The following is a 24,771-nucleotide window of genomic DNA, read 5'->3' as shown; positions in this document are numbered from 1 at the left end:
GCCCTCAAATCTGGACTGAATCGCACAATGGGAGAAACAGGTTCCTATTGCCTCAATTCTTCAGCTGGTGTAATAGAAGCTGATAAGAGGCCCTCTGTGTGATGTGATGATGGGTAAGGGCACCCTGTCACACTGCATGTTTGGCTCAGTACATGTTATTGTGTTTCCAGAGGGCTGACTGCTGAGGACCAGATCGCCCTGCTCAAGTCAAGTGCCATCGAGATCATTATGCTACGCTCCAACCAGTCTTTCAACCTAGAGGACATGTCCTGGAGCTGTGGTGGTAGCCCTGACTTCAAGTACTGCGTCAACGACGTCACCAAGGGTGAGACACAGAGGCGCACGCACAGACATGCATATGTTGAGTGCTGTGAAAAAGTATTTGCCCCCTTCCTGATTTCTTATTTTTTTGCACATTTGTCACACTTAAATGTTTCAGATCATCAAACACATTTTAATATTACACAAAGATAACACAAAATGCAGTTTTTAAGTGATGCTTTTATTTATTAATGGAAAAAAGCTATCCGAACCTTCATGGCCCTATGTGAAAAAGTCACATTGGAGGGTTTTTGAGCATGAACCACCTTTTTAAGGTCACGCCACAGCATCTCAATCGGATTCAAGTCCTGACTTTGACTACGCCACTCCAGAACATAATTTTTTATTTTATTTTATGCCATTCAGAGGTGGACTTGCTGGTGTGTTTTGGATCATTGTCCTGCTGCAGAACCCAAGTGCGCTTCAGCTTGAGGTCACGAACTGATGGCCGGACATTCTCCTTCAGGATTTTTTGGTAGAGAGCAGAATTCATGGTTCCATCAATCACAGCAAGTCGTCCAGGTCCTGAAGCAGCAAAGCAGTCCCAGACCATCACACTACCACCACCATATGACTGTTGGTATGATGTTCTTTTTCTGAAGTGCTGTGTTACTTTTACGCCAGATGTAACGGGACGCGCACCTTCCAAAAGTTCAACTTTTGTCTCGTGTGTCCACAGAATATTTTCCCAAAAGTCTTGGGGATCATCAAGATGTTTTTTGCCAAAAGTGAGACGAGCCTTTATGTTCTTTTTGGTCAGCAGTGGTTTTCGCCTTGGAACTCTGCCATGGATGCCATTTTTGCCCAGTCTCTTTCTTATGGTTGAGTCATGAACACTGACCTTAACTGAGGCAAGTAAGGCCTGCAGTTCTTTTAGATGTTGTTGTGGGTTCTTTTGTGACCTCTTGGATGAGTCGTCGATGCGCTCTTAGGGTAAGTTTGGTAGGCCGGCCACTCCTGGAAAGGTTCACCACTGTTCCAAATTTTCTCCATTTGTGGATAATGGCTCTCACCGGGGTTCGCTGGAGTCCCAAAGCTTTAGAAATGGCTTTGTAACCCTTTCCAGACTGATAGATGTCAATTACTTTGCTTCTCATCTGTTCCTGAATTTCTTTGGATCGCAGCATGATGTCTTGCTTTTTGAGATCTTTTGGCCTACTTCACTTTGTCAGACAGGTTCTATTTAAGTGATTTCTTGATTCAACAGGTCTGGCAGTAATCAGCTAGTGAAATTGAACTCAGCTTTCAAAGAAATGTGATTAACCACAGTAAATTCATGATTTAACAAGAGGGGGAATTACTTTGTCACATAGGGCCATGAAGGTTCGGATAGCTTTTTTCCTTTAATAAATAAAATTATCGCTTAACTGCATTTTGTGTTTACTTGGGTTATTTTTGTGTAATACTAACATTTGTTTGATCTGACACATTTAAGTGTGACAAATGTGCAAAAAAATAAGAAATCAGGAAGGTGGCAAATACTTTTTCACAGCACTGTAGATACAGTTGAAGTCTTTGTGACATCAGCTGATGTAAGAAGGGATTTATAAATAAATGTGATTGAAGTCGGAAGTTTACATACACCTTAGCCAAATACTTTTAAACTCAGTTTTTCACAATTCCTGACATTTAATCTTAGTAAAAATTCCCTGTCTTAGGTCACTTAGGATCACCACTTTATTTTAAGAATGTGAAATATCAGAATAATAGTAGAGAATTATTTATTTCAGCTTTTATTTCTTTCATCACATTCCCAATGGGTCAGAAGTTTACATACACTCAAATAGTATTTGGTAGCATTGCCTTTAAATTGTTTAACTTGGGTCAAACGTTTCGGGTAGCCTTCCACAAGCTTCCCACAATAAGTTGGGTGAATTTTGGCCCATTCCTCCTGACAGAGCTGGTGTAACGGAGTCAGGTTTGTAGGCCTCCTTGCTCGCACACGCTTTTTCAGTTCTGCCCACAAATGTTCTATAGGACTGAGGTCAGGGCTTTGTATTGGCCACTCCAATACCTTGACTTTGTTGTCCTTAAGCAATTTAGCCACAACTTTGGAAGTATGCTTGGGGTCATTGTCCATTTGGAAGACCCATTTGCGACCAAGCTTTAACTTCCTGACTGATGTCTTGAGATGTTGCTTCAATATATCCACATCATTTTCGTCCTCATGATGCCATCTATTTTGTGAAGTGCACCAGTCCCTCCTGCAGCAAAGCACACCCACAAAATGATGCTGCCACCCCCGTGCTTCACGGTTGGGATGGTGTTCTTCGGCTTGCAAGCGTCCCCCCTTTTCCTCCAAACATAACGATGGTCATTTTGGCCAAACAGTTCTATTTTTGTTTCTTCAGACCAGAGGACATTTCTCCAAAAAGTACAATCTTCGTCCCCATGTGCAGTTGCAAACCGTAGTCTGGCTTTTTTATGGCGGTTTTGGAGCAGTGGCTTCTTCCTTACTGAGCGGCCTTTCAGGGTATGTTGAAAGATGGGACTCTTTTTACTGTGGATATAAATACTTTTGTACCTGTTTCCTCCAGCATCTTCACAAGGTCCTTTGCTGTTGTTCTGGGATTGATTTTGCACTTTTCGCACCAAAGTACATTCATCTCTGAGCGGTATGCCGGCTACATGGTCCCATGGTGTTTATACTTGCGTACTATTGTTTGTACAGATGAACGTGGTACCTTCAGGCGTTTGGAAATTGTTCCCAAGGATGAACCAGACTTGTGGAGGTCAAATTTTTTTTCTGAGGTCTTGGCTGATTTCTTTTTTCCATGATGTCAAGCAAAGAGGCACTGAGTTTGAAGGTAGGCCTTGAAATACATCTACAGGTACACCTCCAATTGACTCATGATGTCAAATAGCATATCAGAGGCTTCTAAAGCTATGACATCATTCTCTGGAATTTTCAAAGCTGTTTAAAGGCACAGTCAACTTAGTTTGTAAACTTCTGACATGCTGGAATTGGTATACAGTGAAAGAATCTGTCTGTAAACAATTGTTGGAAAAAATACTTGTCTTGCACAAAGTAGATGTCCTGACCGACTTGCCAAAACTATAGTTTGTTAACAAGAAATTTGTGGAGTGGTTGAAAAATGATTTTGAATGTCTGCAACCTAAGTGCATGTAAACTTCCGACTTCAAGTGTGTGTGTGTGTGTGTGTGTGTGTGTGTGTGTGTGTGTGTGTACACACACTCTTCACACTACATAAAGTGCCTTCAGAAAGTATTCATACCCCTTGACTTATTCCACATTTTGTTAGTTGGAATTCAAATTTGATTAAATTGATTTTTATTTTTTTTCTCACCTATCTACACACAATGCCGAATAATGACAAAGTTGCAAACATGTTTTTAGACATTTGCACATTTATAACAACAACAAAAAATACAGATCTTTTTTATTTAACCTTTATTTAACTAGGCAAGTCCGTTAAGAACACATTCTTATTTACAATAATGGCCTACTAAAAGACAAAAGGCCTCCTGTGGGGCGGGCGCTGGGATTATAAAATAAATGCAATATAAATATAGGACAAAACACACATCACAACAAGTGAGACAAAACTACATAAAGAGAGACCTAAGACAACAACACAGCATGGTAGCAACACAAAATGGTAGCAGCATCGGAGCGACAGCGTAGCCTAGTGGTTAGAGCGTTGGACTAATAACCGCAAGGTTGCAAGTTCGAATCCCCGAGCTGACAAGGTACAAATCTGTCGTTCTGCCCCTGAACAAGGCAGTTAAGCCACTAGGCTGTCATTGAAAATAAGAATTTGTTCATGACTTGCCAGGTTAAATAAAGGTCTTTTTTATTTTTTATTATTATTTTTTTATTTTTTTTATTTTATTAAATCAAACATGGTACAAATATTATTGGGCACAGACAACAGCACAAAGGGCAAGAAGTTAGAGACAACAATACATCACGCAGTACCAGTCAAGTTTGGACACACCTACTTATTCAAGGGTTTTTCATTATTTTTCCTTTTTTCTACATTGTAGAAAACAAATCAGAATATATTTTATATTTGAGATTCTTCAAATGTGGCCACTCTTTACCTTGGTGACAGCTTTGCACACGCATACAGCCAAAACAACTCTGGAATGGCTTCAAAACAAGAAAATGAAAATCCTTGAGTGGCCCAGCCAAAGCCGAGACTTGAATCCCATTTGAAAGTCTATGGAAAGACTTGGAGATTGCTGTTCACCGCCGTTCCCCATTTAACTTAACGGAGCTTGAGAAAATCTGCAAGGAAGAATAGGAGAAAATCCTAAAGCTGATGAATGCATACCCAAGGCGAATCAAAGCGGTAATAGCTGCCCAAGATGCTCTTACAAAGTATTGACACACGGTATGAATATGCCTACTTATCTAAATTAGATTCCTGCATTCATTTTTCTAAAAACATGTTTTCACTTTGTCGTCATGTGGTATTGTGTGTAGATGGTTGCATATTTCATCGTGTTTTTTTTCAGGCTGTAACACAACAAAATGTGGAATAAGTCAAGAGATATGAATACTTTCTGAAGGCACTGTAGTTCAATCACTATGTCAAACCACATGAACACACACTTACCCCCTGTCTGCCGCTCCCTGTAGCGGGTCACACTCTGGACCTGTTGGAGCCGCTAGTGAAGTTCCAGGTGGGCCTGAAGAAACTCAGCCTCCATGAGGAGGAACACGTGCTGCTCATGGCCATCTGCCTGCTGTCTCCAGGTATCTACCTGACCGCTGCCATCTGTGCTTGTTCGTATATGCGTTACATGTGTTTTACGTGTGTGTGTGTGTGTGTGTGTGTGTGTGTGTGTGTGTGTGTGTGTGTGCACGCACACAAGTTGAGCATGTGCTTGGTTATACTCTGAGTGTACAAAGCATTAGGAACACCTGCTGACCAGGTGAAAGCTATGATCCCTTATTGATGTCACCTGTTAAATCCACTTCAATCAGTGTAGGTGAAGGGGAGGAGACAGGTTGAAGAAGGATTTTTGAGACATGGATTGTGTATGTGGTGAATGGGTAAGACAAAATATTTAAGTGACTTTGAAAGGGGTATTTTTATTTTTATTTAACCTTTATGTAACAAGAACAAATTCTTATTTACAATGACGACCTACCCCGGGCAAACCCAGACAATGCTGGGCCAATTGTGCGCAGCCCTATGGGACTTCGCATCACGGCCGGTTGTGATGCTGCCTGGAATCGAACCAGGGTCTGAGGTGACGCCACTAGCATTGAGATGCAGTGCCTTAGACCACTGTGGCACTCGGGAGCCCCAATGGTAGTAGGTGTCAGGTGCACCGGTTTGAGTGTGTCAAGAACTGCAATGCTGCTGGGTTTTTCACATTCCACAGTGTCCCGTGTGTATCAAGAATAGTCCACCACCCAAAGGACATCCAGCCAACTTGACACAACTGTTGGAAGCATTGGAGTCATCCAACATGGGCCAGCATCCCTGTGGAACGCTTTCGACACCTTGTAGAGTCCATGCCCCGATAAATTGAGGCTGTTCTGAGTGCAAAAGTGTGTGCAACTCAATTTTAGAAAGGTGTTCCTAGGGTTTTGCACACTATATGTTTGTGTGCATTCCCATCTCTTCTTCACTCCTTTTGACAGCCTCTCCCTCCTCCCCTCGATGTAGATCGTCCAGGGGTGCAGGACCACGCTAAGATCGAGGTTCTCCAGGACAGTCTGTCGGAGGTGCTCCAGGCCTACATCAGGGTGAACCACCCGGGAGGACGGCTGCTCTACGCCAGGATGATCCAGAAGCTGGCCGACCTGCGCAGCCTCAACGAGGAGCACTCCAAACAGTACCGCTCGCTGTCCTTCCAGCCCGAGCACAGCATGCAGCTCACCCCGCTGGTGCTGGAGGTGTTTGGGAGCGAGGTGTCCTAGCAGCCACGCCGACCCACACCACCACCCCTCTGGTTGGAAGAGATGGACAGACGATCCCTCCCGTGAGGACCCCCGGGAGTTAATTTGTTGAGTTGCTGCTGGATAGAGGGCTCAGCGATGGGGTTGATGGAAGGGTCTCTGTGGGGGAATAGCGGAATGGACCGGAAAGTCACACTGTCACAAAGGTTTTCGGGGGTTAATCAGGGTATTATGGGTAAATGGAGGAGGAAGGGGCTTCGATAAGGTTGTAATTTCCCGTTCATAAGAAAAAGGGAATTTCGAATATATTGTATTTATAACTAAACTATAAATACACAGTACCAGTCAAAAGTTTGGATACACCTACTCATTCGAAGGTTTTTCTTTATTTTTACTATTTTCTACATTGTAGAACAATAGTGAATACATCAAAACTATGAAATAACACATATGGAATCATGTACTAACCCAAAAAATGTTAAACAAATAAAAAATATATTTTATTCTTTAGATTCTTCCAAGTAGTCGGGTGACCCTTTGCCTTGATGACAGCTTTGCACACTCTTGGCATTCTCTCAACCAGCCTCACCTGGAATGCTTTTCCAGCTGTCTTGAAAGAGTTCCCACATATACTGAGCACTTGTTGGCTGCTTTTCCTTCACTCTGCGGTTCAACTCATCCCAAACCATCTCAATTGGGTTGAGGTCGGGTGATTGGGGATCTGATCCAGCATTCATCACTCTCCTTGTTGGTCAAATAGCCCTTACACAGCCTGGAGGTTGGTTTGTCATTGTCCTGTTGAATAACAAATGATAGTCCTATTAAGTGGAACCAGATGGGATGGCGTATCACTGCTGGTTAAGTGTGTCTTGACTTCTAAATAAATCACGACAGTGTCACCAGCAAAAGACCCCCACTCTATCACACCACCTCCTCCATGCTTCACGGTGGGAACTACACATGCGGAGATCACCTACTCTGCGTCTCACAAAGACACGGAGGTTGGAACCAAAAATCTCAAATTTGGACTCATCAGACCAAAGGACAAACTTCCACTGGTCTAATGTCCGTTGCTCGTGTTTCTTGGCCCAAGCAAGTCTCTTCTTCTTATTGGTGTCTTTTTAGTAGTGGTTTCTTTGCAGCAATTTGACCATGGGGGCCTGATTAAGGCAGTCTCCCCTGAACAGTTGATGTTGAGAAGTCTGTTACTTGAACTCCGTGAAGCATTTATTTGGGATGCAAATGAAGGTACAGTTAACTCTAATGAACTTATCCTCTGCAGCAGAGGTAACTCTGAGTCTTCCCTTCCTGTGGCAGTTCTCATGAGAGCCAGTTTCATCATAGTGCTTGATGGTTTTTGTGACTGCGCTTGAAGAAACTTTTAAAAGTTCTTAATGTTTTGGATTGACTAACCTTCATGTCTTAAAGTAATGATGGACTGTCGTTTCTCTTTGCTTATTTGAGCTGTTATTGCCATAATATGGACTTAGCCCTATTTGGTAAAAGACCATCTTCTGTGTACCACCCCTACCTTGTCTCAACACAGCTGATTGGCTCAAACGCATTAAGAAGGAAAGGAATTTCACAAATTTACTTTTAACAAAGCACACCTGTTAATTGAAATGCATTTCAGGTGACTACCTCATGAAGCTGGTTGAGAGAATGCCAAGAGTGTGCAAGCTGTCATCAAGGCAAAGGTTGGCCACTTTGCAGAATCTCAAATTGAAAATATATTTGTATTTGTTTTACACTTTTTTGGTTACTACATGATTCCATATGTGTTATTTCATAGTTTTGATGTGTTCACTATTATTCTACAATGTAGAAAATAATATAACAAAGAAACACATTTGAATGAGTAGGTGTGTTCAAACCGTTGTCTGGTACTGCATATACATACATGTAAACTAATATCTATATTTAAGGTTGTTTCTACTAAAACAAATGGATGAGTAGTCCTCTGTATATTATAAGATATGTAGGCCCCAATTTGTGTGCATATGAATGTGTGTATGTATTGATGTAGGCGGTTTCAATTGCACACAAATACACCCTGAGTAGAGTGCAAGGGGCCTTTTTTATTTTTGATGTTTCTGTATGAGAATACTGAATGACCTCAAAAGGGTGTTGAGTACAGGCTCTGACGAAGTGTTTAGTAGTGGGACTGCCATTAATGTATTGGGGAAAGTGTCGGCTACACACAGGATATATGTGGATAATTTGGTAACAATTTGGTTCTGTTGCCCCCTTTCAGACTTCAAAATATACACATTTAGCGTTTTAAAATCTCTTTCCTTCATAAGAGGAAAGAGACTTGTTTTATTATTATTGGTTAACTAGCTAAAATAAGATGGTTAAACTAACCTGGTAGGGTGACAAACTGCCCTGCCTCAGGGAGAAGTTAGCCTGATATTGTTTATTGTACAATATACATTTTGAGTAATACGTACGCAAGCTTACAATCAAGAGGGGGAGTCATCGCCGGTCAAACCTGTTGGTAATGATGTAGTAATTACTAAAACCTTTTAATCAAATCTGCAGATGCTCTTCATGCCTGATCAAATTCTATTCATGGTACAATACAATTACAATGTCACCCCCACCAGTTTCTGTTTGAGAGCCATGTTCTAGTAGGTCGAAGGTTCAGCACATCACGTGTTTCCTCTCACACCGTCTGCAGGTCTTGGTCACCCTCTTGTGGTTATTGTCTGTAAATACCACTTGTTATTTCTGTACATAATAAGGAAAAAATAGGCAAATACTAAGATAATTGTTGGGAAGAATGCTCTGGAGATATATGCAAATATGAGATGTGCTATTTTCTTATGTTCCTCTCTTTTGAGGTCTTGATAAGCTTTGACCGCTATATATACATTTTTGGGGCGGTGCAAAGTCATTGGTTTTATTCGATTTGAGATTGTTTCCTGACATCAGCGTTCATTCCGCTGCACCAAAATCTTTTCACATACTGAGGAGACGTTCTGACTCAACCTGCTGCTCTGTAAAGCTGCTCTGTAAAGCTACCATACCGTTAGAACCAGGAAAAAGACAACACTATCTTGTTCATGCTCTTTACTACTAACACTGCCTCAACTCAAACAGACAAGGATAAAGGCCAATCAGTCGCCATCGTGGTGGACATGCCTCTTTCTTCAACATGCCAGCCAGCCTGGCAGAACTCTTCATAGCTTTAATGCGACGGCATCCATTTAGGCCCAACTCAACAGCTGTAGTGCACCAAGTGTTGATGGGACTGAGTTTGTGAGCAGCGGCTTTGGATGTCACACCGATGGAAGGTCTCTTACCTGGGAAGTGATTAACACTGAACTGATCCAGTGATGAGAGTTTAGGGAGGTGGGATCAGGTGTGATAAAGGAGTGACTGTATAGAAAGTAAGAATCACGGAAGTGCAGTACAGAGCTCCCAATCCAAAGTCTGATATTTTCTCCCATTGCAGCAGATGTCCAGACCCCACTGTGCGTAGACCAGGTATTGTGGAGAAGGCATACTTTTTTGTTGCTGCATTCTATCACATATACATAAACCCATGTAAAGGAATGCAGGAAAGATGGGGTCGGGTTCTGATGGGAGGAAGTCCTCCAAGAGCTCTCTCTGCCTGCTGCCGAGCTGGCTCAGAAAGACTGGCCCAAAAACTACACACCTCTCCCAATGCAGGTCAGCAACTCCACCTCAGTAGCCTTACAAAACCCTGTTAAACATTTAACAGATACCTCAATGAAACTGAACACTTTCATAATAGCATAGAAGGGAACCAAACATGTAACACAGTGACACACACACCACGATGTTTCTTCAGCAACTTCTGCAGTGTTCTGTTTTTTTATCTGGCAAAAAGTTGCCAGGTTCTTTTGAAGATAAACTCCCTAGAGGGCTGTGTTGCAGGCCCTGTATAGGGATCCATTGTTTTCTCACAGGACGTCTGTCTGTTTTTCTTATCACAGCACGATAATCATGTGTTTAAAGAGACAGGAAATATAAGCAACAGTCCACAATGTAAACAAAGCGTCACTGAATCTAAATCCATGATTCCCGCTGCCGCTGTCAAAAGTCCAGTCCTAATCAGTTTTTGTATTTTTGAGGAATGACTCCGTATTAATATGTATATCATGCAGTCACCATGGCTGATTTCAGGCAGGGCTTCTGTGATCAGTACCTTTTTAGGTTTACTATAACGTCACCTGGATTAGCTAAAATAATAAATACATAAAGGTAATCCATTTCTTCTTTCAATGTATTGTTAAGATCAGTCAATTATTGCAGACAGGTTCCTGATAAAGCACTGATCACAGCGGCCCTGCCTATATTTTGGCCTGTATGGTTGCTACTGTTGTTGGTGGCTTTGTTGTATTGCTCTGGTGACGTGGGAAGCAAGCTGAATCCTGAATCCCTGTCAGTTTATTGTATAGAGCCCTGCCGCCAGGCACTGTTTTAACCAAAACAAACTACCTCTCCCATCGCACATGTATTTTTGGCATGATTGTGTTTCATCTTTTCTTATTTTAATACTAATTCATTGTATTTATTCATTTTACTTCTCAAATGCTGGATGATTTATCTCAACACACCTCAAAATAAGCCTACATGAACCGCTTATCATGTTTATATCCTGTCTTGGTTTAGATGTCTGCTTTGCAGCCAGCTGCTCAGTCACCTTCTCAGTCTGCCCTCAGCTCAGTGTTCTACTGCCCCTCTTAGCTCATGGCTCTGGAATCCAGGGCTTTATTGTATCACGTGGATGTACAGGACACAGCCCATGGTAGCACAGTGCTTTACCAACTAAGCATACCGTTTTAAATGGGTTTCTGTAAAGGATACAATGAAAACGTGTGTGTGTGTGTGTAATCAGTTTTTTTTGAGGTGATGGTTGATGAGGCTGGGCAGTTATCTACCTACGTTCTTGAGAAGCGTGGAAGTTTTTCTTTGGATAGAGAGAGATGAGGAAAGATTGAGTAATCGCATGAATGTTGCTCACTGTTTTGGAATCTTTTTTCTTTTTGCTCTGATTGTCCTCTGCTACCTCTTTTTAATATGCGCTTGCTCACATGCACACTCACACATACAGTACTACAGTACGCACGCATACAGTACTACAAACGCATACAGTACTGCAGTATATGCACAGACTCAATATGCACTTCTATTTCACCAGCAGTTTTTGCCAATGATGCACTTGTGTTTGTCTCTATGCTCTGGCTTTTGTCTGAAGTCTATTACTGATGATCACTATAGCAAACCACCGATGGTTTGTCGTTTTAACATTGAATGCACATTATTGCTCAGTTATCTTGGTGTGCCTAGAAACCGGAGCCTTATTTTGGGACAATATCAGGGGTTTAACGAAACACATTTTTAAAATTCTTATTTAAGACCATGTTGAAATGGCTTTTCACAATTCCGTTTATTTTATTATCAATCTTTATGGCTTAGGAGAACATGCCATCAGCTCGCCCCTACCGGGAAGCACTTTTTAAATGGTGATCCGCCGGACGCAAATATGCTAAACATCTTTAAAGCTGAGGTGACGCTTTAGTTTCAGCGTTGGGGATGTACAGAAGGCCAACATAACACGTCTATATACACTATGTCTCACCTGACAGGTTTTAGTCCATTCATGTAGACTGCATTGCTCTGCGGAGAGGATTTGCTTAAGTATATTTGTGTGAAATATAACAGCTGGCCGTTCTTCCTCTTGTTTATTATATTCTATGCTATGCTAATGTAGTTTGTTATTAGGGCCTATATTTTCTCCTGCCTAACGGATGTAGCCTAGTGGTTAAGAGCGTTGGGCCAGTAACTGAAAGGTCACTGGTTCGAAACCCTGAGCTGACTAGGTGAAAAATCTGTCTGTGCCCTTGAGCAAGGCACTAATTGCTCCTGTAAGTCGCTCTAGATAAGAGCGTCTGCTAAATGACTAAAATGTACATGTCGGGAAGTATTACTGGAATGGAAGGAGGTGTGAACTGTTATGAATCTGGACTGCGTTATTCCTGTTGGAGCACATTACATAGTTGTTAGCAAGCACTGTTGGTCTGAGATCTCTGTACGTTAGTTTTTAATCCCCACTGCTCTCCTTGATACATTCTCTGAGGTCAATATTATTGTATTTAGTTGATGATGAAGCATCAGTTGATCTTGTGAATGGCCCAAGAACACAACATACACTGGTGTACTTTGTTAGACATTTTGTTGACTGACTTCTGGTAGCCAGACCATTTCTCATTTAGTAATCAATCATTGTAATTAATCTTAAAGTCCCAAGATAAGTAATTTTTTATACATGCACACCATGTAATTCTCATGACTCGATGCTTCACACCGTCTTTCAACGATCTTGGCGTTGTTTGTTAATATCAATGCTCTAGTTGATAGTAATACCATTGTCTTTGTTCAATCACCGGCTGTTTTTTGTGTTTCTTTTATTCTTCTGAAGTTGATCCATTGTACATTGTTTATGTGCATTGTATGTAGTATATAATGTTTTGAAAAATCACAAATAAACCTCTGTACATATTGATGCAAAAATCCATGTCTTTATATATTCTCAAAAGGAAGCCATACTAGATTTGCTACCCTCAAGGTGGGCCTGTAAAAGTTATGAACATGCAACAGCTCTTGCTGTTAATTTATAATTTGCGTACCGTCCCAACAGATCCACAGATGACACAATTTCTCTCACTCCACACTGCCCTTTCCCACTTGGACAAAAGGAACACCTACGTGCGAATGCTGTTCATTGATGACAGCTCAGCGTTCAACACCATAGTGCCCACAAAGCTCATCACTAAGCTAATGACCCTGGGACTGAACACCTCCCTCTGCAACTGGATCCTGGACTTCCTGATGGGCCGATCCAAGGTGGTGAGGGAAGGCAACACCATTAAGTGTGCTGATGACACAGCGGTGGTAGGCTTGATCACTGACGACGATGAGACAGCCTAGGGAGGTCAGAGACCTGGCAGTGTGGTGCCAGGGAAACAACCTCTCCCTCAAGGTCAGCAAGACTAAGGAGCTGATCGTGGACTACTGGAAAAGGAGGGCCGAGCACGCATCCTTTCACATCGATGGGGCTGTAGTGGAGCGAGTCAAGAGTTCAAGTTCCTCTGTGTCCACGTCACTAAGGATTGATCATGGTCCAAATACACCAACACAGTCGTGAAGAGGGCACATTGCTTCTTTCCCCTCAGGAGGCTGAAAAGATTTGGCATGGGCCTTCGGTTCCTCAAAAGGTTCTACAGCTGCACCATCGAGAGCATCTTGACTGGCTGCATCACTGCTTGGTATGGCAACTGCTTGGCATCCAACCGCAAGGCGCTACAGAGGGTATTGCGTACAGCCCAGTACATCACTGGGACCGAGCTCCCTGCCATCCAGGACCTGTGTAACAAGCAATGTCAGAGGAAGGCCCTAAAAAATGTCAGACTCCAGCCATCCAAGTCATAGACTCACCATATACGCTGCTACTGTTTTATCTATCCTGTTAAAGTGACTTGCCTAGTCACTTTACCCCTACCTATATGTACAGTACATGGCTACCTCATACCCATGCGCATCGACTCGGTACTGTGTGTGTGTGTGTGTGTGTGTGTGTGTGTGTGTGTGTACTGCTCAAAAAAATAAAGGGAACACTTAAACAACACAATGTAACTCCAAGTCAATCACACTTCTGTGAAATCAAACTGTCCACTTAGGAAGCAACACTGACTGACAATAAATTTCACATGCTGTTGTGCAAATGGAATAGACAACAGGTGGAAATTATAGGCAATTAGCAAGACACCCCCAATAAAGGAGTGGTTCTGCAGGTGGTGACCACAGACCACTTCTCAGTTCCTATGCTTCCTGGCTGATGTTTTGGTGAGACCATGAATGCTGGTGGTGCTTTCACTCTAATGGTAGCATGAGACGGAGTCTACAACCCACACAAGTGGCTCAGGTAGTGCAGCTCATCCAGGATGGCACATCAATGCGACCTGTGGCAAGAAGGTTTGCTGTGTCTGTCAGCGTAGTGTCCAGAGCATGGAGGCGCTACCAGGAGACAGGCCAGTACATCAGGAGACGTGGAGGAGGCCGTAGGAGGGCAACAACCCAGCAGCAGGACCACTACCTCCGCCTTTGTGCAAGGAGGAGCAGGAGGAGCACTGCCAGAGCCCTGCAAAATGACCTCCAGCAGGCCACAAATGTGCATGTGTCTGCTCAAACGGTCAGAAACAGACTCTATGAGGGCCCGACGTCCACAGGTGGGGGTTGTGCTTACAGCCCAACACCGTGCAGGACGTTTGGCATTTGCCAGAGAACACCAAGATTGGCAAATTCGCCACTGGTGCCCTGTGCTCTTCACAGATGAAAGCAGGTTCACACTGAGCACGTGACAGAGTCTGGAGACGCTGTGGAGAACGTTCTGCTGCCTGCAACATCCTCCAGCATGACCGGTTTGGCGGTGGGTCAGTCATGGTGTGGGGTGGCATTTCTTTGGGGGGCCGCACAGCCCTCCATGTGCTCGCCAGAGGTAGCCTGACTGCCATTAGGTACCGAGATGAGATCCTCAGACCCCTTGTGAGACCATATGCTGGTGCGGTTGGCCCTGGGTTCCTCCTAATGCAAGACAATGCTAGACCTCATGTGGCTGGAGTGTGTCAGCAGTTCCTGCAAGAGGAAGGCATTGATGCTATGGACTGGCCTGCCCATTCCCCAGACCTGAATCCCATTGAGCACATCTGGGACATCATGTCTCGCTCCATCCACCAACGCCATGTTGCACCACAGACTGTCCAGGAGTTGGCGGATGCTTTAGTCCAGGTCTGGGAGGAGATCCCTCAGGAGACCATCCGCCACCTCATCAGGAGCATGCCCAGGCGTTGTAGGGAGGTCATACAGGCACGTGGAGGCCACACACACTACTGAGCCTCATTTTGACTTGTTTTAAGGACATTACATCAAAGTTGGATCAGCCTGTAGTGTAGTTTTCCACTTTCATTTTGAGTGTGACTCCAAATCCAGACCTCCATGGGTTGATAAATTGGATTTCCATAGATTATTTTTGTGTGATTTTGTTGTCAGCACATTCAACTATGTAAAGAAAAAAGTATTTAATAAGATTATTTCATTCATTCAGATCTAAGATGTGTTATTTTAGTGTTCCCTTAATTTCTTTGAGCAGTGTGTGTATATATATATATATATATATATATCCATGTTTTTTACTATTTATTTTCATTCATTATTCACTGTACATTTATTCCTCGTGTCACTATTTTTTCAGTTTTATCTTATGTTTAACTTTGTGTTGTTGGAAAAGGACCCGTAAGTAAACATTTCACTGTTCGTCTAATACCTGCTATCTACGAAGCATGTGACCAATACAATTTGATTTCTGCCTTCCTCACATAAATAATTGCCGCAGTAGATGGAGCTAGTCCCCTGCTCATTCACTTCCCTTTAAACTGTCCTGCCTCCCCAGTCATGGGACTAATGTGAATCGTCCATATATCAATTGGTTATAGTGATCAGCAAGAGACTGAGTGGGGTACACAAATTAGGATTTTGTTAACGAGTTCACAAGCGTAGTTGGGTGGTGGTGGTGATCATATGACTTGGCTTGCCTTGTGAGTGTTTAACGTGTGAGACTGTGTTTTCTCTAAGTGCAATTAAGTGAGTTTTCTTATTCTCTTCATACTTTACACTTAAATTGGGACCCATTATAGCTGAGCAGATGCTCTCATGGAGGAGGAGAGCGGCTGTGTGGTAAATCTCTGATGAAAGTCATCCAAACATCATTAGGCCAAGCTCCTCTCTCTGGCATGTGACCCACTAGAATGCGTTCAATGTACTTGTACTGGATTCTGCACATCCTGGAAGAGACTGAAATACAGTTGGAAAGGAGATGAGACCGTTCTGCGGTTTTTCTTCTGAAGTATGACAGAATCATTTCTTTCCCTCGACTTGGTTTCCCTGAAAGTGTCGGATTGAAGTAGTAGATGCAGTGAGTTTTAGTGTTGATGGCTATTGTAATCGTTGTGTTGGCAAGAACTTCCTTTCGAAGTACCACTTGCTATAATGCACAATGTGTTGATTGCTAATTATCTCAGTGTGCTTCATGATTGCCTCAATGTTTCTTAAGCAACATGCAGGAATGTGATTTAGCAAAAGTCTCATAGTCAAGTTATTGATTCAGCCCCCTTCTGAGGTTATTAGTCATGTTCCTTCTTGGAATAACGCTAAGTATAACAGCATAAATATGTCCAGCATACCTTCACTGGGCTAGGCTACAATGTGAAAATAATTTTGCAGTGAGCCAAAATACACTATATACAAAAGTATGTGGACATCCCTTCAAATTAGTGGATTCAGCTATTTGAGCCACACTCGTTGCTGACAGGTGGATAAAACTGAGCACAAAGCCATGCAATCTCTGTTCTTCAAATTTCTGACCTGCTAGAGCTTACCCCAGTCAACTGTAAGTGCTATTATTGTGAAGTGGAAACATCTAGGCGCAACAACTGCTCAGCCGTGAAGTGGTAGGCCACACAAGGTCACAGAACGGGACCGCTGAGGCGGCAGCGCGTACAAATCGTTTGTCTTCAGTTGCAATACTCACTACCGAGTTCCAAACTGGCTCTGGCTTTACCATCTGGCGGTCCGACGGATGAATCTGGGTTTGGCGGAGGCCAGGAGAACGCTACCTGCCCCAATGCATATTGCCAACTGTAAAGTTTGATGGTGGAATAATAGTCTGGGGCTGTTTTTCATGGTTCGGGCTAGGCCCCTTAGTTCCAGTGAAGGGAGATCTTAACTCCACAGCATAGAATGACATTCTCTAGACGATTCTGCGCTTCCAACTTTGTGGCAACAGTTTCAGCATGACAATGCCCCCGTGCACAAAACGAAGTCCATACAGAAATGGTTTGTCGATCGGTGTGGAAGAACTTGACTGGCCTGCACAGAGCCCTGACCTCAAACTCATCGAACGCTTTTGGGATGAATAAGAGCGCCGACAGCGAGCCAGGCCTAATCGCCCAACTTCAGTACCCGACCTCACTAATGTGGCTCTTGTGGCTAAATGGAACCAAGTCCCCGCAGTAATGTTGCAACATCTAGTGGAAAGCCTTCCCAGAAGAGTGGAGGCTGTTGTAGCAGCAACTCCATATTAATGCCCATGATATTGGAATGAGATGTTCGACGAGCACGTGTCCACATACTTTTGGTCATGTGTACTTCTGAGGAGAATGGGGTCTAAAGGGGTTAAAGGCTGTGGCTCCTCTTGGTGTTGCCCAGATGGGCTAGTTTTAGTTTTTCAGAGAACTTGGCAGGTCTGAGCAGAGATGAGGGAGGGAGGTTCTCCTTGGCCCTGAGCTGTGGAGAGGTTAGGGAGAGGGGTGCTGGGGGGTTTGGGGAGGCCATGGCAGTTTGGGCTAGACTGTTATGAGAGAATGAGGAGGTTAACGGAGAAAGGCCTGTGGTAACAGTGCTGACGCACGAGGGAAACATTAAGGGAGGGCAAATGGAATCCCTTGCAGGAGTCTCTAATCCCAGTGTTGACGGGGTCATGGAGCCGCTGGCGACAGCATGAATGTACTTTGCAACCCGCTGAAGGGGGAGAGAAACTAGCACTCTGATTGACGTAGGTAAGTAATTCATAGGTAACTGATAGTTATCAGCTAAGTGCCGGCCTCTACCCAAACAAAGTGTTCCTTGGACCAGGGAAAGGGATAGAATCTAGCTCTTTTTAAAGGTCTGATAACTATCAATGTCTTATGAATGATTTACCTCTGCATATGTGCTAGTGACCCTCGACCCAGAAGAGCGTTCCATGGAGGGTTTATTAAGCTGTAGCTCCAGGAAGTATGATAGGTGGCCAAGCAGCAGGAGCTAAGGAGACAGACTCAGCAGTGGAAAGCAATGGAACTTTGATTTCCTATCCCACAGCACAGCAGCCCCCTGTCCGCCTTTCCCCTCTGTAGCTTGGGATGGCAGGACGCTGCTTGGTGGAAGAGTCTCCGAGAAATCGTTCCTTTAGAGTGAAATGCTATCACTCACACTATCGACTGTGCTCAACATTCCTTGCTTTACTATTGTGTGTGTGGGATCCATCACATATGGGTAGATCCATTTAAATTCAATCACTTTTTGACAGCACCCCTTTTGACTTGAATGAAACCAATACTTATTTGCCCATTGTAAAAGTGATCAAAAAGTGACTTTTTGGACCTAAAGGCCAAAACGTACAGTAACAGTCAAGTTTGGACACCTACTCATTCAAGGGATTTTCTTTATTTTTACTATTTTCTACATTGTAGAATATTAGTGAAGACATCAAAACTATGAAATGGCACATATGGAAGGAATCATGTAGTAACCAAAAAAGTGTTAAACAAATCAAAATATATGATAGATTTCAGATTCTTCAAAGTATCCACTCTTTCCCTTGATGGCAGCTTTGTACACTCTAGGCATTCTCTCAATCAGCTTCACCTGGGATGCTTTTCCAACAGTCTTGACGGAGTTCCCACATATGCTGAGCACTTGTTGGCTGCTTTTCCTTCACTCTGCGGTTCATCTCATCCCAAACCATCTCAATTAGGTTGAGGTTGGGTGATTGTGGAGACCAGGCCATCTGATACAGAACTCCATCACTCTCCTTATTGGTCAAATAGCCCTTACACAGCCTGGAGGTGTGTTTTGAGTCATTGTCCTGTTGAAAAACAAATGATAGTCCCACTAAGCGCGAACCAGATGGGATGGCGTATCGCTGCAGTATGCTGTGGTAGCCATGCTTGTTGTGTTCCTTGAATTCTAAATAAATCACTGACAATGTCACCAGCAAAGCACCCCCACGCCATCACACCACCTCCTCCATGCTTCACGGTGGGAACCACACATGCAGAGATCACCTACTCTGCGTCTCACAAAGACACAGCGTTTGAAATCAAAAATCTTTCATGTGGACTCATCAGACCAAAGGACAGATTTCCACTGGTCTAATGTCCATTGCTTGTGTTTCTTGGCCCAAGCAAGTCTCTTCTTATTTTTGCTGTCCTTTTAGTAGTGGTTTCTTTGCAGCAATTCGACCATGAAGGCTTGATTCATGCAGTCTCCTCTGAACAGTTTGATGTTGAGATGTGTTTTTACTTTAGCTCTGTGAAGCATTTATTTGGACTGCAATTTCTGAGGCTGGTAACTCTAATGAACTTATCCTCCGTAGCAGAGTTAACTCTGGGTCTTCCTTTCCTGTGGTGGTCCTCATGAGAGCCAGTATCATCATAGCGCTTGATGGATTTTCCAACTGGACTTGAAGAAACATTCAAAGTTCTTGAAATGTTTCATATTTACTGACCTTCATATCTTAAAGTAATAATGGAATGTGGTTTCTCTTTGCTTATTTGAGCTGTTCTTGCCATAATATGTACTTGGTCTTACCAAATAGGGCTATATTATGTATACCACCCCTACCTTGTCACAACACAACTGGTTGGCTCAAATGCATTAAGAAGGAAAGAAGGCACACCTGTTAATTGAAATGCATTCCAGGTGACTACCTGATAAAGCTGGTTGAGAGAATGCCATGAGTGTGCAAAGCTGGTATCAAGGCTAAGGGTGGCTACTTAGAATCTAAAATGATTTGTTTAAGACTTTGGTTATTTCATGATTCCATATTTTTACAATTTAGAAAATGGTAAAAATAAAGAAAAACCCTTGAATGAGTAGGTGTATCCAAACGTTTGACTGGTACTGTACAAAACATAAAGGTGTTCAAAGTTGAGCCATTCTGCATTACCCCACCGTACCATGAGACATCCATGTCTTCGTCACTGGAAAAGATAAAGAGTTGAGATTGATAGCATTTAAAAGCTAACAAACGGGGTTGTCAAATTATTTTATTTCTTATTTATATTATTTATATATATATTGTGTGTGTACAAAAAAAGTTTACCTTTTCAAGTCACTTATCAATTTTTATTTTTTTTACATCGTCTAAGGTTTTTGTGCTCTGCCCGCCATCGGTTGAGACATTGAATACAGGGTGGGTGTCATGTTTTGGCGGATAAATGTACTAAAGTGGGAATAACATTTGAAATGGTTCCACAAAGTTGGTTGGAGGTCCACACATCTGAGAATGTTGACTTGAATAGGAATATCAGTTTTAATTGACACTATCAATCCTCCCTAGTAAACCTATTGAAATCATAGAAATATAGATAATAGAATAGACATGACGATTTAAGTTGACATTCAACGATGTGTGGACCGGTGGTCATCTTTATGGTAGTAATTAGAAGTAAAAATGTCAATCAATGTAATTTTCAATGGTGTACGAGCTAAATTGCAGTGGTCTCAAGAAATAGGTCCATTCTATGAATTATATTTCTATGATTGAAATAGCATGTTGTGTCTCGACCAATGAGAGAGACAACATTAAACCTCAGATGTGAAATTGGGTTTAAGCTACAACATATGCGAATATGAAAAAAATCTGAAAAAACACTAAGCTTTTAAATTATCTCAAACTCAACCGTTGATCTTTTCCAAATAATAAAGACATGGATGTCTTATGGTGGAGTATGCAAAATGAGTCAACTTTGAGCACCTTCATCACCTGAATGTTTTGGCATTTAGGTCTAAAAAGACCCTTTCTGACCACTTCTTCCATGGGCAAACATGGAATGTTTTGTTGCTGTCAAACAGTGATTAAATTCAAATGGATTTCCCCATATGTTATTGTTTTATGTTGTGATCATGTTATTGCTTGCTCTTTACAGTGTTTGTGTATTAATGTGTTTGTATTGTGGAACTGATCAGTCTGTATATAGTGTTTAAGTGTGCTGGTTTATGTATGTTTGTGACTGTCTGACAACATATTCGTGCCCACTCTGGAGCGGGTCCAGTGGCTGGTATTTATAACCCTGCTGTCAGGGCCTGGCTACAGTCAGACCGTGGGAATGTGGTAAAGGATTTCTGTGGTATTTTTAATGTTTGTTATTAAATATCCCCACACGGGACCATGACCAAACCCTCTGCCCCCTTCTATCTCTCCTCCTTTGCCGCCTCCTCCCCTACACATTTTTGCGTCCCGGAGAGAAAAAGCACCCTGGATCCGATAACAGCGTGGCTCACATTACCGTGGAGATCCGGGAAGAGCAGCAGACAACTGTTGCTTCAGCTGGAGAAGCGAAGCGGCCATTGTTACTGCCAAGAGGCAGACTGACTGTACTGTATACCGACCCCACCCTAAACACAAGCTACAATATAGCTGCTATATCACTGGCTTGCACTGTGGTGGAATATGTCTGAAAATGAACGCCCAAAAGACACCCTCGTCTGTGTTTGTGATACCATAGTTTGTTATTTCAGAGATGTTTCCCAGATTACCCAGTGGCATTCTCAGTTAGATATGGAGCGACAGGTGATACTGTATCCGTTAGCCAAAACTGAGCAAACATAATTTGACACACAGCAGATGGGCAAGTGAGAGCAAACCCTCCTCTGACTCTTTCTGATGGTCACAGCCAGCATATAGATTTTGTGGTTTTTTTTTTTTTTTAGGGCTGTCATTTGATTAAAAAAAAGGTGTTAATTGCAGGATTTGCTGTGATTAATCACAAATTCTGAATTTGCTCAAATTAAACTGCATTTGAAGATTTTTTTCATACATAAAACGTTACAAGAATATTGACGTAATTTTGTCTGAAGTAATGGTTAGCACAATTTGGTAAATTGAGAAAGCACACTAACTTCTATGTCAACTTGGTTGTACATTGCTTTGTTGTTTTTAGCTGTATGGATTATGCATTTGAATGCCTTCAGACAATGCGATTAATCACGATAAAAAAAGTGTGCACAAAAATTCCAACAAGTTAACTCTAGTTAATTAAGTCTGACAACCCTACGTTTCTTGCATGTGTATATTAATATGACTTCTGTTTCTATCGTTTGCATCACACTTTTTATGATCTTCATATGGGCGAACTTGTTACTTGGCATTTGAGTTTTTGATTTCATTATATTATAGATTTCCTTCTGGGTGATCTATGCTTTTGCAGTATTCATCCTTCGCATGTTTACAAGCTAAATTCCAACTATCTCATTGTTTTCTCTGCTGACACTCGATGCCAGGAAGTAATTTACTTCATCATCCACTAACTTTTTTCCTTTTCTTTCCATCGTTTCCCGTGACTGCCCCTCAACTACCAATTTGTTTAGGAAGCACAATCACAGAGACAGAAGAAAAGCTTTTCCACACAAGCTGCCAAATGTATCCTTGTGGTTTTCTGTGTGTTTATGTTAATTTCTGGAGGGACAACATATCTGTGGAAAACCAAAAGCTCAGGGCTGGTGCTTTCCCTCTAGGGAGTGTAATGGTGGTAAAAATAGGAAATCTGTTTTTGGGACTGGAATTGCGATTGAAGTGTGTATCCCAGGGGTTATTCATATTGCATGATGGGGAATCAATCATTCTCCTCTCACTCCACATAAAAAAAGCACACAACAATTTCCCCCTCTCTTAAGAAAATAGGAACTGACGCATTGTAATTGCCCATTTGATATACCGTGTAACTGTCACATACTGTATATAACTTCAATATGGAAGTTGTGGCTCTTTTTCTCAGTTCCACACTTGCACTGCTCTCCTTACCTCCAGCTGAAGACATGTTGATGGCTGTAACTGTAGGAAGTGTGTGTGGGTGGAGGAGAATTCTGGCGTTGGAAAATCCTCCTCTGCTCTGACTTTTGGTTTGAACTATGTTAAACACAATCTGCTACATAGATCCACATGTTACTACTGCATGAAAATGATTCATTTTAGCTCCTGCTGCCTCTCATAAAATAAATCCTCTACCACCGTACAGCCGGGAAGAGTCTTTTCATTCATTCTTTCATTAATTCAGTCTTCCATGGCCAATGCCGCTAGGGACACAGCGGCACAACAAATACCAATTTTCCCTGGCCTGGATAACTGAAAGTCTGGGACTGGCCTACTGTACCATGTGCACCTGAGTTAACAAAGGTGAATTCTATAGGAATCAGAGGCCCATTCTACTACAAGGTATTCCTAATTACAATGTCTGTAGTCAGTGTCTGTCAGTCTCTCGGTCACCCTGTCCACTCTCTGTCTAGGTCCAGATTGCAGACCTGGCCCAGCCTCCACAGCCTATCATCATTTCACTGCAGCAGCCTGAGGGAGTGGGGAGAGATGGCTGTCACCGCTGGACCAGTGACTGGATGTTCTGTTGAAGTCTCTGCTGCTCCTGGATGGGATGAAGACCTGGCTGTGGATAAAAGGTTTGTATTGGCTCAGTGTAACATGTAAAGGCTTGTATCTGATAGTGACAGTAGTTCCCTCAATTACTTTTCATCTTCCTCAAAGACCGTAGTTTTCGGCAGCAGTCCGTTGTCTGTCAGGGTGTGGTTGGTCGGTCCTCTGCAGGGGCCGGCCAGATAGTGTAACTGTGACTAATAGAAAACAGGGAATCCTACAGCATGCACAAACAGAGATGTGCCTGTGTGTCGCCAGCGCTGGGAATGGCCCAGATGATTAGCTACAGGAATAAATAATTGCCACATTTGCCACTCCATTTCATACAGAAAGGGTTTGTATGTGTGTGTTTTTGTTCTGCATGTCCTTATTTTCTCCAGTTGTAGGCATATACTGCCCTACCAAGCAAACAGGCATTAACGGCTCATTTGATTGAAAAATGAGTTTGTCATTTTTGCTACATTTAAATACATGTTTAATCATGTGGACAAGTATCCTGCCTCCATTGTATTGTGTTTTAGAGAAAATTGGGGTCATGTTAGCAGTAACTGCATAAAGTTACTGTGAAACCAAGGTAAATAAAAGCCATTTTTCTCAGTTCCACGCTATGAGCAGTTACTGCCTTTTTGCTTGGTAGGGCACTACATGTCTTTCCATTAGGTCAATTGGAGAACATTAAAAGGAAGGGGGGGGCTACAGTATGGAGTACTGCAGTCATGACCAGAACCAGGCAGCAGGCTGCCACAGAGTCAGGGCTGTGCTGCGTGTCTTAGAGGAAATGACTTCACGAGGCGCTGGGGCCTCCACACTGCCCCAGGGTTGGTCTCTCCGGGCGCCGGCCACCTCCCTCAACCAGCCTAAGTGTGTTATTTATTTTAGTTCGCCTGTGAGAGTTAAAAATGGAATGTTTCAGCAACATAAAACGTTTCCTGTTTTGACGACTCCCCCTCGGAAAGCATTCCCTCTGCAGAAAGTTTCCTCAAAAGGGAGCGGTGTGTATGCACATGTACTGTGTATTTTTGTTCTTAAAATGGCCATCTCTTTGCGTGTGACAGGGTAGATTAGATTGCTTCATCAGTAGTGTCTCTATGCAGTTGCAGGTTCCAAAGAACCCACTATAATGGATTTTCTCAGAATGAGAGAAGAGGTGTGAGAGAAGGAAGAAATACAGAATGCTAGAGAGGCACAGATCTAGAAGATAGTGGGAGTGAAGAGATGAGAGTTACAGCATGCACTAGAGTGATGAGAAGAGGATGGGGGTCTGTGTTGACAACGGGTTGGCTTCCGGCTGTGTGCAGGTGCA

At 42.7% G+C, this 24,771-nt stretch overlaps 1 protein-coding gene across 4 annotated transcripts in view; it reads left to right on the top strand.

The window, feature by feature from the left end:
• Nucleotides 1–12,742, top strand: part of LOC106566896 (vitamin D3 receptor A) — a 112,645-nt gene extending 99,903 nt beyond the window's left edge. For all 4 annotated transcript variants that reach the window (XM_014135457.3, XM_014135458.3, XM_014135460.3 and 1 more), the window contains 3 exons: nucleotides 171–325; nucleotides 4,928–5,044; nucleotides 5,967–12,742. In XM_014135457.3, coding sequence (XP_013990932.1) covers nucleotides 171–325; nucleotides 4,928–5,044; nucleotides 5,967–6,220 — 526 coding nt within the window. In that variant the 3' untranslated portion in view covers nucleotides 6,221–12,742. The remainder of the gene's footprint in view (nucleotides 1–170; nucleotides 326–4,927; nucleotides 5,045–5,966) is intronic.
• Nucleotides 12,743–24,771: the final 12,029 nt, after the last annotated feature.

The sequence above is a fragment of the Salmo salar genome, chromosome 13 (assembly GCF_965601325.2).
Source record: "Salmo salar chromosome 13, fSalSal1, whole genome shotgun sequence".
Lineage (NCBI taxonomy): Eukaryota > Metazoa > Chordata > Actinopteri > Salmoniformes > Salmonidae > Salmo > Salmo salar.
This window is presented reverse-complemented; position numbering and strand designations above follow the sequence as displayed.